The 16,069-nt window shown below is 42.7% G+C and overlaps 1 protein-coding gene across 3 annotated transcripts in view; it reads left to right on the top strand.

The window, feature by feature from the left end:
• DPYD (dihydropyrimidine dehydrogenase) overlaps positions 1-16,069 on the top strand; it is a 526,409-nt gene that overhangs the window by 453,900 nt on the left and 56,440 nt on the right. For all 3 annotated transcript variants that reach the window (XM_082227795.1, XM_082227793.1, XM_082227794.1), the window contains one exon: positions 13,454-13,633. In XM_082227795.1, the coding sequence (XP_082083921.1) occupies positions 13,454-13,633 (180 nt within the window). The remainder of the gene's footprint in view (positions 1-13,453; positions 13,634-16,069) is intronic.

Genomic DNA, 16,069 nt, shown 5'->3' with positions numbered 1-16,069 from the left:
ACTGCTAATTAGAACTGAACCTCAACCAAAGGAGTATATAACTTCCTACAATTTGTCACCAAGCCTCTGAAGATTTCCATTAAAATGTTATATTAGCTGAAATATATTGCAATGCTCCTTTCATTTGTACTCAACTTGCTTAAGGACTTTGATTTGACATTAAAAAATTGATGACTTGATTAGTTTACTAATGTATAGTTAGGCAAAAGTGAATAGGTTCAATGTTATTCTTTTTTTAAAAAAAACAAAATCCAACCTTGTCTCTAATGATACATTTTAAAATATTAACTATGGAGACACAAAGAAGTGCATGCGATGGGTTGGATCCAGAATAACCATGAGTGGACAGAGGAAATTATTGTCACTAATGCTTCCTTCTCACTGTAGCTGCCTGTGCCCCATGGAATGTTCTTCTGGAGGGTTGAGGGACCCTCTGAATTAGTGTGGGGGACAGTAGCAGATAGTAGTGTGATCACTGACAGTGTGATCCTGCCAGTTACCAAGAGCAGGAGGGAGAAGGCACCAGGCATTTGGCCTGGTACAGACCCAGTGGCAGGAGGGTTGAATGGGATCTACCACTGTGCCCACACCATGCTGAGCTCCCTGGCTGCCTTGCACCTCTCCCTCTTGGTAACCAGCAGCAATGAACCCACCCCATGTCACCATCATCATCATCATCATTATTATTATCATTATCATTATCATTATTATTATCATCATCATACCATCCTATACCCAAAGGTTTCAGGGCAGTTCACTGGGTGGGGGGCACAGGGGAATGGGGCGATCAGTGAAAATTGACTCTCCCATCCAGCAGAGGCTGCCACTGCAACAGAGTCTCTCCCAATATTGGAAAGAGTCCTACTCTTCACAGAAGGGCGTCCTTGTTGCCGTTGGTTAACCACAACCACCAGTTTCCAGAGAGCTGGGAACAGGTGGACAAGGCCCAGATTTATCACATGGTGTTATTCCCGGTTGTGCTTGAACTCCAACACCTTTGAGGGTGGGGAAAAGCAATTGTAATTCAAGGACTCGCCAAGCCTCCACCTGGTTGGTTGGCTACCCGGGGGCATGGCGCGGCAGCTGGAATGGCTGGGCAGGGGCCGAAACGCCCCCTGCCAATGCGGGAAATGGCTCCTGCTCACAACTCCTCCCTTCTGCAAGGAGGAGAGGCGTTACCAAAACAACTTGGCAGGAGAGCTTTCTGCGGAATCTAGGCATATGCAATGATAAAGACAAAGGAACCAGCACGTAGGAAATGTCTTCAATCTTGCCCCACTGAAATGAACCGTGGGTTCTCTTCTACTGCTTCAGTTTGATGCAGTGACAATCCCACAGGAGAGTGACAAGATGTGGATGCAAGCATGTGTTAGCCCTGCTCATATTAAGCGTTTTCATGCCAAATTGTTTTCAGGGGCAGAGAGTTAAACTGGTGCTTAGTTATCCCATGGTGCCAGTAGGTTAAAGCAAGCGCTTATATATATATTATGTATTTATTTGATTTCTTACTCACCCTTCACCATAACATCCCAGGTGGATTGCAACAATTTAAAAAAGCACAAGTTTAGCTGGACTTCAGCTTTATCGATCTTTATCAAACAATTCCCCCTATCCAAACCTTTTGAAGAGCACAGATCCTTCCATTGTTTGTTTCCTCAACACAGTGCCCATGCTTTCTTCTCTACAAACAAATTTAAGCTTCTGCAAGCAAGATGTTACCAAATACGTTCCTGTTTTACCCATCCATTGAACTGGTTCCACCTGCTGTACTAAAAGCCAGCTTTCTTCTTTTCAAAGCAAAAACACTAGAGCTAAGCACCAGATTCAGCCGAGGTCTGAATTCTGAAACAAATTTGGGTGGTTCCAGTCTTTGGGCGAATCAGATTGAGATGACTCTAGATCAGCCTGGGGATATGAAAAAGGAGGGCGGTAGCCAAGGGTATCTTGAACATAGAGCATGGGTGGGCAACCTAAGGCCCGTGGGCCAGATCTGGCCCAATCGCCTTCTAAATCTAGCCCGTGGGTGGTCTGGGAATCAGCATGTTTTTACATGAGTAGAATGTGTGCTTTTATTTAAAATGCATCTCTGGGTTATTTGTGGGGCATAGGAATTCGTTCATTTCCCCCCCCCAAACTATAGTCTGGCCCCCCACAAGGTCTGAGGGACAGTGGACTGCCCCCCTGCTGAAAAAGTTTGCCGACCCCTGAAATAGAGGCAAGGGCTGCGGGGCACCAGGGCACCAAGTTCTGGAGGGCGCCAGGGAAGAGGCGGAGGTTGGACGTGGCGCCTCCTGGCATAAGCTCGCTGCTCTCGCCCGCCTCCACTATGCTATGCCAAAGCAACGCTGTTTCTGGATCCTATGCCTGCTGTGGCCACCACGGCACGGGCACCAGGGAAGAGGTGGAGGCTGGGCACAGTGCCTCCCAGCATCAGTGTGCCACCCTTGCCTGCCTCGCTGAAGCAGCACTGTGCCCGGAGCCTCCGCCCCTTCCCTGCCAGAGGAGCTGCCCTCCAGCTGCTGCCTGCCTCCTCCAGCCCCGCAAAGCTGCTGGCAGTGCCGTAAAAAGGTTGGCAACTCTGGGAAACGGGGGGGGGAGCACCGGAGGGATCTTTGCACCACGGAGCCAGATATACATAAGACAGCCCTGGCGGTAGCTCTGGGGTGAGGGGTGGACAGAGACATGCATTCTTACTAGAAATTAAACCCCCTTCATTCTCTGGGACTTGCTTTCAAGTAAACATGTGCAGTATTGTTTGGCAGGGCTGCCTGGCAGCATGGGAGGAGAAGCGTTGCTTACTTGGCTTTCCAGTGCCACACACTTATCAAAAGGGGAAGGCAGGAGGAAGCTCTGTGTAGTGTGGGTGTTGTGGCCGGAGTGTTGGATTGGCTCCACTGCCGCTTCCACCCCACCCTGATATCCCTGCTGCCTTATCCCTCTCTGTCTGCCTCCAGCCACTCTATTGCTTCTTCTTCCTGACCATATGTTTAATTAGGGGTCTTAAACCCTAATTAAACACCGAGTTGGGAGGGGAGGAGGTAAACACAATGCCTCTTCCTCCTCCTGCTCTTCTGTTCCTGGCTGCATGTTTACTTAGGGTTTAAATTCCTAATTAAACATCAGTTATGGGCCCTGAGTTGATTTGGGACCCAGATCTTTGTCAGGTCAGGTTGGCAGCAGGTCAGGTTTGGTTGGTGTGTGTGTGTGTGTGTGTGTGTGCATGCACCCCTAAAAAAATGGTTCTGTATGTGACCTTAAATATGAAGTTATTGAGTGAAAATATAAAGTTCAAAGTGAATAAATACCTAAGATACTACAGAACAGCATGATTCATTATGGTGTGTCTTGTGGAAAACAGAGACACCTGGCTTCGATTTTTATGGGACCTATTTCACCCTCCGTAATACAACCGAGGTTTTCTTTTAGGGTTCTCACCCCTCCCTTTCTTCTTCTTCTTCTTCTACATAACCAGGAGATCAGCATCTGAACAAATGCCAGTACAGTTAATTTAAGCAGATTCAACAGCTGAATTGAACATTTTTAATTAAGGAAAGAATTTGCTTTGGTGATGTAGGTGGAGTGTGAGACAAAACCCAACCTCTGACTCTTTCTGAGCATTATAAATTCTTAGGTATTTTTCTAATTAGTGGGATATGGAGTTTTTGTGGGGATAGTTATTGCTTAAACACATTAAAGCCATCATTTCCCTTGCTGCGTACATATGAAAAAAAGTCCAAAGGTAACAGTGTTAAGAAAAAGTCAGATCCTGGTATATACATCACTCCCGATGCTTGATATTTCTTTGATGAGAGGCAAATTAATCCTTAGATTTAGTTATTTTTAACAAAGTGTAGCATTCCAGTTCAACATATGTTTTGCTTTTTTAAAAAGAGAGTTCTTTCCCCTAAATCTTTGATTTGACAAATAAGACTTTCATCCCTTTTCGCATATCTCTTTTCTCTCACGTATGTGCTCTACTGAGTCACATCTTTCCCTTTGATAGATTTAAAAAAATATATTTATATATAATTTTTTTTTAAAAAAAAAGCTTTTGAGGCAGAGACATGCATTTTTAGAAGTCATCTCACTGTAGGAAATTAAAAATGGAGACAATTATAGAAAACTCCAGTTGAAAGAGAAAATGCATTATGGAAAACTCCATAAAAGCACAAAAAATATTAAAGTAAAAAATCACTTCACAGCAGCCCGTATGATTCAATTGTAGATCAATAGTGTGTAGTTAATGCATTAGCAGTAGAGCATTAATTTGCAATTACCGCAGGTGATCTGATCCTCTATGTGCTGTCCATTGACATAAATGACCTTTTGTTGAAAAGGATTCTGCAGTCATTATTTCTAGCAGCTGTAACCGGAAAGGGAATAGAATGAAGGGGTTTATTTCGACCGTGTGGACATTTTATATAGCAGCAGCTCTAGAATATGAAACCTGGCCTGTTTTTGCTTTAGAAACTTTTGCATGTTTAGCTTCTTAGCTGGATAAATGCATTTGTCCTTTCAGACAGGATATCAGACATGTGATATAATGCACATTCCTAGCGATGGGCCTTTCTTTCTTTTCCATGGGAGACCTCTGATGCCCACTGAATGAAAAAGTGGCTTCAGAAACATGTCATGAATGCTTTCATATATAATAATATATGAAAGTGTTGCTTATTTGGAAGTCTTAGCATCCTCTAGTTCCCTTGCAACTAGTTGGCTGCCCACTCTCCACCTTAGAGCAGATTTATGCCACAAGGTGCCATAGGAAGGCGCTGGACATAGTAAAAGATCCATCGCATCCTGGTCACTGTCTCTTCGAGCTCCTGCCGTTGGGACGGAGATACAGGACGATGAAGACAAGAACGAGCCGTCTTAAGAACAGCTTCTTCTCCAGAGCGATCTCGGCCCTGAATAGATGACTTTGAAAGTCATCTAATCTCCCTTGCTGTATTATACTGTATTGTCTAATTAGTGTTTTTATGGAGCAGTCAAGTAATTTCATTGTCCCCGAAGGGGGCAATGACAATAAAGATATTATTATTATTATTATTATTATTATTATTATTATTATTATTATTAAAATACCATGTGTTCATTGTTCTTCAATGCTGCTTCCACAAGAGAAAGTAATAGAAGAAAAACCATTGATTCTCTTCTGTATTGGGAGGGGGGGAATCTGTTGGTGCAATAATTTTCAAACTTTGCAGCACAGCCCTTATTTGTGTAGGTATAGCCACAGTTTGGCTATATCACTAAAGGTTGACTGTGCCCAATTTTCAATTACGTTTGAGGTCTTCTCTTCCAAGGAGGAACTAATGCACCATCTTATAGAATGGCCCATGAACAGCTTTTCCAAAATTGACCTTCTGTGAAATAGCACATGGGCTACCTTGCCCAGAAGTGATCTCTCAGAAGCAGAAAGGAAGAAAGGAAGAAAGAGAAATATTGTAGAAACTGAGATTTTTGTAAAAACGTTCCAAGAGCCTCCATTTTACTCCTTCTTCTTGAAAGTTATTATCTGGGTAGAAAGACAAGAAGTCGAAAACAGTCTCTTGGGTGGTGTGAAAGTGGGTTTTCTACTTTATTCCTGTAGGACTCTAGGGGTCAGAGAACTTTTCTCCTTTCATAGATCACAAATAAGTTTCTTTCGTGGACACCAAATTGAGTTCACAAATTCTTATAGCCAAGCTGATGGAGCCCGAAAGCAATTTTAACGGAAAGAAAATATAGCAGTATTGAAGGAAGAAGCTCAAAAGGATGAGAGGTTAATCACTCCAGGACTAAATTGAGGTCCCAAGACAGAAAAATTGTTTTGCTGGCTGGTTTTGATAGACTTGCAGTTTACAAAAATATGGCCCCATGGGAACGTGCCTCAAGGGAACAACAGGCTCCTGCTGTAATGACATTGTTCATTACAGATTTCTGTCTGCCCACAATGCCGTCTCCGTGGACCAAGGACTGTCCATCCTGAATTCAGCCAAAAATACTGAAATTCTTTGCATTCTAGCTCGTCCCGCCCTTGTTTTCCATTTCTCTACCTCAGGTTTTTTGGTCTAAATGTTTTAAGACCATTTGCAGATACATGGGTCTGTTGATGTTCAAGTGGTCTTGGATTTTTGACAGCAATCTTAGGCTCTGGGCCACCTTGTGCATTTGGCAAACTCGAGCAGCAGAGCATCATATGGACAGAACCATTATAATTGGCAAGTTGGACATTACAGTGGTACCTTGGTTCTCAAACGCCTTGGTACTCAAACAACTTGGAACCCAAACACTGCAAACCCGGAAGTAAGTGTTCCGGTTTGCAACCTTTTTCCGGAAGCCAACCGTGCTCCATTTTGAGTGTTACAGTTCCGATTTGAGTGCCACACTTCTGTTTTGAGTGTTACGCTGAGGTCTGTCTGTTTTCGCTATTTATTTTGCGTTTTTGTGCCTTTTTTGTTTTGTTTTTGTGACTGTGTGGAACCCAGTTCAGCTACTGATTGATTGATTGATTGATTGATTGTGTGTCTGCAGCACATTGTGTATTGCTTTCATTTTATGAATCAATGGTCTCGTTAGATAGTAAAAATCATGTTAAATTGCTCTTTTAGGGGTTGTTTTTAAAAGTCTGGAATGGATTAATCCATTTTGCATTACTTTCTATGGGAAAGCGCTCCTATTGGAATGCTTTGGTTTTGGAATGGACTTCTGAAATGGATTTGTTTGAGAACCAAGGTAACACTGTACAATTTTGAATGCTGCTCTTATATAAGTGCATGCGAAATTAGCGGGGGGGGGGGGAGAGAGAGGCAAGCTTCTTCCTGATGTGCTGTGTCAGGTAGGTATCCTTCTCTTGTAGTCTCTTTGACTTCCGTTAAAAACATTTTTGTTTAGGCAAGCATAACCAGACAAGTAGAATGTTGACGTGTGTTTTAACCTTACTTTTTAGCTTATTGCTGACTATAACTTTTTTTGAAGGTTTTGAATTGTTTTTACTGATAATTTCATTGGGTAATTCTTTTTGTTATTCTTTGAGGGGTTTTTTTAAAAAACAACCGCCACCACCAAGCAGTATATAAATTTTATGAATAAATGAATACAATAATAAAGTATTCTCAGTTCCCTCAGAATGTCTGTAACATCCAAAGCTAGCACCACAGTGGAGACAAGGGTGTTTATATTATTATTTTTTTGCCCTATCAGCTTAGCTCTCAGGAAATCTGATGGTGTACAAGGGTTTATGCATGCAAAGAAAAAGGAGAAGAAAGGGTTAAGTTAAGTGTGCTAGTTAATTTTGGGTGTGCTTGTCCTGCACCTGCAACTAGTTAAGCACATGAGAGTGATTCAGCACAATCTAAATACACTTGTGTGAAGCAAGGCTTCTTGATCAGAACCTCGTCTGTGTTGGAACACTGCAAGGAGACTCTATGCTGCTGGAAGGACCCTATACTACAACTGTATGTAACTGCTAAGATGTGGGACTGCATTTTACTGTCAGTAAGGGGACTGACCCTACCAAGAGCTGTCTGGGATTTTTCTGTTCCATTGGCACACTCCACTGGTGAGTTGAATGGGCACTCTGCGCCCACCCCAACAAAATTCACTGAGAGCTAAGTGATAAGCCAGCAAATGTGGAGACTTCTGGTAGTGAACCTGTGTACGTGAATCAGTCCTCACAACCAGAAGAATTTAGCAAACCTATATTTTATGTATGAATGTAATAGTTATTTCAATCCACACTTTTCTTCCGATCTGCAGCTTCCAGGGCACCTTCCATACCTCTGGAGCAGCTTTCAGGGAGCATAGGAACTCCAAAGGGAAGGAGGAAGTGGCAAAAATCACTCCCCTCCCCTTCCTTCAACAGGAACATCCTATGAGTAGATTTCCACTCAAAAGAACTCTAGATACCGCCCATTGTATCTTCAACCTTTCTCCCATAGACTGTGTTTATTAGATCATTGGTTTCCAACTGGCAGTCAGGATTCACTAACGAATCACTCAGCCTGATCTGTTGCAGGTTACAATAGCATCACTAACATCGTAAGAATATAAAATCAAAGATGAAGGGGGTCCAGAAACACATGTTTGGCCCTCCATTTGATTATAGAGATGGCCAACACTAAATGGATCTAATTCTGAAAACGTTAGATTTACTTCAGTCCTAGTGTATTTAAATTTATTTTTTTAGAAAGCACCAGGTTCTGAGGTAGGGTTCTTCATAGGCTTTTGGAGAAGCTGCTTGATGCCATTTGGCTGTGTTGGTGTCCAGAAGCTTCTCCAAAGACCTAATGTTGCTTGTTTCTCAATCACGAGGAGTTCAAGAAACGGCCCAGATATATGGTAGATTCCAGCAAATGGACCTCAACCTATTTGGCAAGTTCTTCAGGAGCAGGGATTCCATCTGCTATGGAATTCTATTATCCACAGCAATGTGCTTGGACAGTCTCAAGAAAGTACATGATAATATGCGTAGCATGTTGTAAAATCTTGGGTGGAATTCAACACTGTGCTGTTCTGAACATTCCATCTGTGCATGGATTAGAATTCAGTGTTGCACTAAGCAGATCCCTCCAATAGGGCGAGCATTTCTGATTATCAGATAAAACAATCCCCCTCTCCACACCTTGCAAGAAGTGAGGTTACAGGGAACCAGGCGGTCTTCAGTAATAGCAGCCACCCTGTGGAATGCCCTCCCTTTAGATGTCAAGGAGAGAAAGAACTACACAATCTTTAAAAGACATCTGAAGGCAGCCATGTATTGGGAAGGATTTAATGCTTCATGTTTTATTATGTTTTTATATATGCTGGAAGCTGCCCAGAGTGGTAGGGGCCACCTAGTCAGATGGTTGGGGTACAAACAATAAAACTATTATTAATGTTAAGTCCTTGTTCGAGACTTCCACTGACCGGGTGTGTTAGGTAAATCCTACCCATGATATGCACTTTTTCACCACCCAAAGTGTTCATTTGTATTAGACACATCAGCATCTACTGAAGTTTTGATGACACTTGCGGGATGTGCTTTCATGCCATTTTCTATAGTTCCAAAAATATTACCCAAGTGAGCAAAAAGGGAAATGGTCTCGATTTGACTTTGCAAAAAGAAATGAATCCGGCTTACCTTGGCACTTTTATAACCCTGAAGTCATAGGTTGATTTATTTTGTGTCTCTCATTGCCGATTTAAAATGCAAGGAAATAATGTGGCAAGTGTGCTTAATGGACTGCATGCATAACTTTTTACTTACCTTTCGTGTATTGTCACTGAGTAACATTTTGAAGTCAGCCAAATTAAACATAATATAATCAAAACAACCTATCCACTGCAGGACCTTTCTAAGGTACCTTGAGTACAGTTTTTGTCGCTTATCCCATTGATACGGTGAGAATATTAGAAACACTGAGGTGAAAGGCTGGCTTCCTAATAGGATGGCATTTGGAAAGCTCTTTTACTTGGCAATCTTCTGCTGTTCAGTAGCAAAGCTGAACCGAGCCTCCACCTTTTGGGGGAAGCAAGGTGGCATTCTGGTAAATGCTAGAATTTTATCACTTTGACAAAGGGGGGAAATGATAGTCGAGTGAAACATTTGTGATCTCCAAAGAATACACTGCCACCGTAACAGCACAGATGAAAGAGGCTGCTGTCTCAATTGCCAGGAAACTACTTGGAAACTCACTTTGATCTCTGCTGATTGTCTGTTAACGTTTAGGTTTTTTTGCTAAATGCAGTACACAGCGATATCGCTGTTTTTGGTGTTGTACAGATACAACAAGTGGGAACAAATATTTATAATGTTAGCTGATAGATGTACATAAGCACAGGCAAACATGCTCTTTCGCATGCAGCAGGTGATGTGGCTAATAAATGGGGAATGTGCAGAAGTAAAGCACATCAATAAGGGATTTTGGACATTGCCTTGAATGAAGGGCCCAGCAGAAAAGGGAGAGAATGAGAGAGGGGCACAGAAAAGCTCATTCTTTCTCTTCCCTTCATTTCATGACAGGTAAATCTACAAGTGCCATCTACAGGTTTAAGTGGTAGGTTAAGCTCACTCGGTCAGCCCTATGATTAGGCAGAGTGAGAAAGATGTGGCTGATTTGGGGTGTCACGAAAGGACAGTTATTTATTATCCATGTATTTTTACTCTCAGAGAGCAGCTCTTGTGGGATTTCTGCCTCGGGTGCCGAAATAACTTGACCACCTTTGGGTCCTATGCACCTTGATGTGGGATGGGGATAGGCAACATTTTCTGCAGCATCTCGGGCAGCAAAATGTATCGGGCCAACCTTGACTAACGAACTGCCTCTCTGATAAAGATTGTGGGTGTAGCAATATAGGGGGTTGTTTTGGGGGGAGGACTGCTAATCAAAACAGCAACCATCCCAAACTGCCCACTCTCTTTAATGCCTTGTTGGTGGAGGTAGAAAGTTCAAGTGGAGGGGCATTCAGTTTGCCGCAGTAAACAACTCTGGATCATGCCACATGGTGATCTCACACATGCTCGATCGCATCCTGCCTTCATAAGAGGGGTACTTGCCCTGCTTGGGGATGTAAGAATATAGTTTCACCTGAGATTTTATATATATAATCTGTTGGATGAATTCCTACTGTGCCATAAGAGCTATCCCAGATCATGCAGTACCCTACCAATTGGTTTTTGCATTTCCTAATACATAATTGTCGCAGCACCCTGCCTTGCTTTCTCGTCCATTGTGAGATCTCAGCCAGCCAGGATCAGTCGTGATATGTGCTTTGATGCACAGCTGGGAATTTGATTGGCTGGCCTCCCTATTTCTATGAAGGCAGTGCATCCTGATACTATTTCAATTGGTGCCATTAAAATAAGGTAAAAAACCACACATTAAAAATCACATTGTGTATAAAATTAGAATAGTTGTGCCCCTGCGTATTTCAACTGCATACAAACTGTCAAAATACCATAATGTTTCGGCATGGGAATCTGGCGTGTTTGAATTATATAAGCCAGCATATCTTTTACCTGCATTTTCAATGCCCCCTTTCTTTTTTCCCCAGCATCCAGGGAAAAAAAATATTACTCATATATTTAAAAATTAGAAGCCCTTAGTGAACAAAGAAATTTAAATAAAGCATTGGTTGAGTTTTACAGTTAAATAACCTGTGGAGGAAATTATAATGATGTTCTCTATAATTGTTCTGAGAAGGAGAGAGAGGCGGGGGAGAGAGAGAGAGAAAGATAAAGCTTAAATCTATGGAAGGTATAACAGACCTAATTAATGCTCACACTGTTCCTCCAGAGAAACAGATTTTGTGTAATGTAAATGGGCTGCATAGGAAATGTTCTTGTGCATATTTTATACTTGTTCCTTGTTTCTTCCTGAGCAGCTGTAGTGTACAGTATTTCAAAGTATACTCTTCCCCCGTCCCCTCCACCCTGCCCCATGAACAGTAGCTTGTATGATATAGCAGGTGGCACCCAAAAAGCTTTGATGATGTTACCTAGGATTTCATCAGTAGCGGCTTCAAAGTTGCGCAAGTTAATTTTAGGTGGTGTGTATGTGTGTGTCTTTGGAATAGCTGGGTATTTTATGTTATGTCCAAATGTGCAAGAGTGCTTTGGAATAATACTAGCCCTGTGCTGAAAATTCCTCCTGCATTTTTATTTTACTATTCTCAGTCTATTAATCAGAAAAGAAGTTATTTTCAAAAAAGATCAAAGTGGACATGGGGGGGCTGTGCCATTTTAATGTGTGTGCTTGCTTTACCTTTTAAAGTGGCCTGGAGTGTTTTTCTTTTCGTTCAGACTACTCACCATTTCTCTGCACTCTGCAGTCCTCCTGGATGCCTTTATTTCCTGAAAAACCCATGTCCACAGCTTGGTTTTACTGCAAACATGAGAAGTTGGGGAGGCTGCCTAGTGTGCGTGTAACACTGTTCCTTGTTTCTTTTTAAAGTCTTTGTACTTGTAAACAAATCAGTGCAGATTTTTCTTTTTTTTAAAAAAAAAGCAGCTAAAAGGACACCCTTTCTTTAAAAGCAAAACCAGTGAGCACATTGGTCTCAGGTGCTCAGAAGCCAGCCTCTCTGACTTCCCATTCTTTAATGAAAGTTCAGAAGGAGCCACCAGGAAGCAACTCCTTCCATGTGGCTTTTTTAGATCAGAGAGTGCAGGCAGCCAGGGAGGCTGCAAAGTTCTAGAGCAGCCTTTCTCCACCTTGGGTCCCCAGATGTTGTTGGACTGCAACTCCCATCATACCTGACAACTGGTCCTGCTAGTTAGGGATGGTGGGAGTTACAGTGTGGGGGACCCAGTGTGGAGAAAGGCTGTTCTAGAGTAATGTCTAAGGGAAAGAAAAGCACAGACATACCATCCATGGCCACTGTCACAAAAATAAAGTTAAGCTTAACTCCGCACCCTCCAAATCTTTAAAAAACACCAGAAGTTCTGAAGACTTTCTAGAGCACTCTGACAAAGAGGCAGAAAAACTGAAGCTTCTTTCATAGGGGAAGAAGATTTTTGCAAAAATTGGAGAACACATTTCAGCACAGCACTCAATAATGCAGTTCTTTGTTATTAATGCAAATAGAAGCCAGGGAGGTATATTATAATATTGAATTCTTCTTTCGGGGGTTCTTCAAGGCTCATTTCCAATTAAAGTTTGGAACAAGCAGGTAGGAAAGTAACTGGAGATGGCAAGCTTTCAAGTTATTTTGTTCAGGAAAAGCATTATTATGCCACACACTAATAAAATGTACAAGGGGCAAGTTCCAGTTATTTTGCTGCAGCTTGCTTATCAGTGAATACATCCAAGTACTTGTGTTATTGTGAGGCAGTAATATGGGCTAGGGGACGCAGGTGGCGCTGTGGGTTAAACCACAGAGCCTAGGGCTTGCCGATCAGAAGGTCAGTGGTTTGAATCCCTGCGACGGGGTGAGCTCCCGTTGCTCAGTCCCTGCTTCTGCTAACCGAGCAGTTCGAAAGCACGCCAAAGTGCAAGTAGACTTTTCTCTGGCAGGAGGGTAAACGGCGTTTTCCATGCGCTGCTCTGGTTCACCAGAAGCGGCTTAGTCATGCTGGCCACATGACCTGGAAGCTGTACGCCGGCTCCCTCGGCCAATAAAGCGAGATGAGCGCTGCAACCCCAGAGTCGGCCACGACTGGACCTAATGGTCAGGGGTCCCTTTACCTTTACCTTTAATATGGGCTAAAAATTCTGAATGTTCAATGAACTTATTGACAAATAGAACTGGACCAATGGATTGGTTGCCAAATCCATAGTTCTAAAGCAAAGAAAAGAGTAAAGAACAACTGATTACTCTGTCCTGTTTGAACCTACTCATGGCTACCAATTTATCTGAAACCCTACAGCAAGTATAACAATCCATGCCTCAAAAAGGTTGGTCATCTTCATTCATGAGTTCTGTACCTTCTGCCTCTAACATCAATAGCTACACATTTCCATAGTAACAAAGTTTGCATCTTCTATTGTAGGTTTGCAGTGCAATACAGAATCAAGATTTTACCGTGATTGAGGATTACTGCACTGGGCTGAGAGCTCTGCTTTATCTGCAAAGCATAGAAGAATTTCAAGACTGGGATGGACAGAGCCCACCAACTATAAGGCATCAGAAGGGAAAACCTGTGCCCAAAATCGCTGACCTGGTGGGAAAGGTATGTTACATTAGACCACTCACTCTCAGATGCTTGGCTATGCTGGGTACTGGGCTCCGAGGCTTGTTAATTCGTTATTTATTTACAAGATTTTTATGCCACCTTTCAATATAGTATGAAGCTTGCCACTATGCTACTGTCTGGGGTGGAGAAGAAAAAAAAAACCCCAAGTATTTAATTAGTAAGTTTTGGTCTCACAAGCCAAGCTGTACCACATTCCTAACCTCCCACTTGGCCAGCTTCAGTTTTTCTCCCCTTTAAAAAAACATGCCAGAGAAGCAGTTGTTGAGCTGATCCATTAAACATCATCATTATATGGTGCGCAGGTATGGGAACACACTATTTTCAAATCCCATCGAGACCTTACAGCTTGGTAATGTGGGATTACATGGAACCATGGAATTGTCAAGATAGAAGCGAACCCCACGGACGCCTAGTCTGTTCATGGGACTGCCAACGGGTCTTAAAAGCATGTGTGAGTAGAGACAGCCAAGTCTCCAGATATTGCTGGAGTCAGGCCACTTCCAGCTTTGTAGGTCATCTCCAATACCTTGAACTAAGCCAGTCCTGATGTATGGGGGGCTCATTCAGGCTGTATCAGGGCAAACCTTTATTTCCTTATAATTTCCCATTAGCAAATACAACAATTTATTTTATTTTTTTGGAAAATGTCACACCAATTAAAACAGATTTAGAGTTTGGGTCACAGTCTTGAACAATGAGACCCGTTCCCTGGAGGAGCTCCGCCTCCCTTTCCATCTGATCTGGTTGGTGCAGAGGAAACCCAGAAAGCTCACGCCACTCTAGCCATGTCGGAATTCTCTCCACGTCGCCGCCATGCTTAAGCATTCCCAATTTGCAACAGGATTCCTCGGGGACTGTTGCCAGCTGGAATAAGTTACAGCCGGCTCAGGGTGACTTTTGCTTTCAACGAGGAGAGCCGTGGTCAAAACCGGCTTTTTAATTTGCTCCCCGGCGGCTTTTGCCTCCCCCCACTGCTCAGGCTAGATTTTCAGCTGGAGGAGGAGAGAGAGAAAGAGAGAGAAAGAAAGAAAGCACTAGGCTTTTGTTTCTGGCTTCTGGAAGAGATTCACTTTGAAGAGTGCTTTCAGTTATACATCATGCCTATTGATTATCCTTCGAAAAATCTAATATAACATGGTTGAAAATGTTGTATAAAGCAAAGATTTACAAAAGAATAGGATTTGGAGTGTCAGATACCTCCAAATCTCTGCTTATCATTGCTGGAGACTGGAGTTCTTTTCAGGAAGGTGTTAGTGGGAGGGGGGAAGGTTTCTTTGTTCTCTGTGAAGCTCTGAAAATTATAACATTACCTTTCGATTGTAGAGACAATCCTATCACTAAGCCCTGGAGAGTACAGTCTTTCTAGGTCTTTTTTTTTAAGAATAATAATTAAACATTTTGGGGGGTGGTTGTTTCAACTTCTAAAGCTCAGTGGTTAAACTCAGGTGCCTGAGGTTATGTACTAACTCTCTTCTGCTCAGGGTCTCTTTGCCACCCCACCCCGCTTAGCAGCCCCCTCCCCAGACACTTATTTTCATAGTATCACAAGGCTTGTTCACATCTGCCTAACACAGGGCCATCCAGAAACACAAGGACTTTCATCTTTTGTTGTATCTTTGCTTTATGGAAAATAGCACTTGTGGGAGAATCTCCCCCTCCCATCTCCCCCCACTTTTCAGTGTTTTGAATGAGAAGAGGGATTGCAATTCATAGTTTTCTCAGCTTGTCACTATATCAAGAAATAATTCTATATAAAGGTATGGTGCAAAAAGCTTCTTAAACATTTAGTAATATAAATGAATCTTAACCCAAAGGCTGATGCCATAAAAAAGATTGAAGTGAGTGAGGGAAGAGGGAATACTGTCATATCCAAGGTAGCTCAGCTGGCTAGAAGGGATGCAGATGGCGCTGTGGTCTAAAACACTGCACCTCTTGGGCTTGCTGATCAGAAGGTCAGCGGTTCGAATCTGCTTGATGGTAGTGAGCTTCTGCCAACCTAGCTGTTCAAAAGCATACCAGTGGCAAGTAGATAAATAGGTACCTCTGTGGTGGGAACAACATTTCCATGCGCTCTGGCTTTTGTCACGGTGTTTCATTGCGCCAGAAGCGGCTTAGTCATGCTGGCCACATGACCCAGAAAGTTGTCTGTGGACAAATGCAAATGCCGGCTCCCTTGGCCTGAAATCAAGATGAACGCCACACCCCATAGTCACCTTTGACTGGACCTAACAATCCAGGGGTCCTTTAACTTTACTTCTTCTTCTTTTAGCTTACCTGGCTATGTTGGAAATCTAACATGAATGGAAAATCAAAGGGACTAATCTTGTTTTAAAGACCATTGGATGGAAGCATTAAATTATTTAGCAGATTTTAAAAAACAAAAAACCCTATGCCCCCTCTCCCCAGACTAAA

Source organism: Podarcis vaucheri (genome assembly GCF_965113315.1).
Source record: "Podarcis vaucheri genome assembly, chromosome: 6".
NCBI classification, from domain to species: domain Eukaryota; kingdom Metazoa; phylum Chordata; class Lepidosauria; order Squamata; family Lacertidae; genus Podarcis; species Podarcis vaucheri.
The sequence above is the reverse complement of the archived record's forward strand: the minus strand, read 5'-3'. Positions and strand labels throughout refer to the sequence as shown.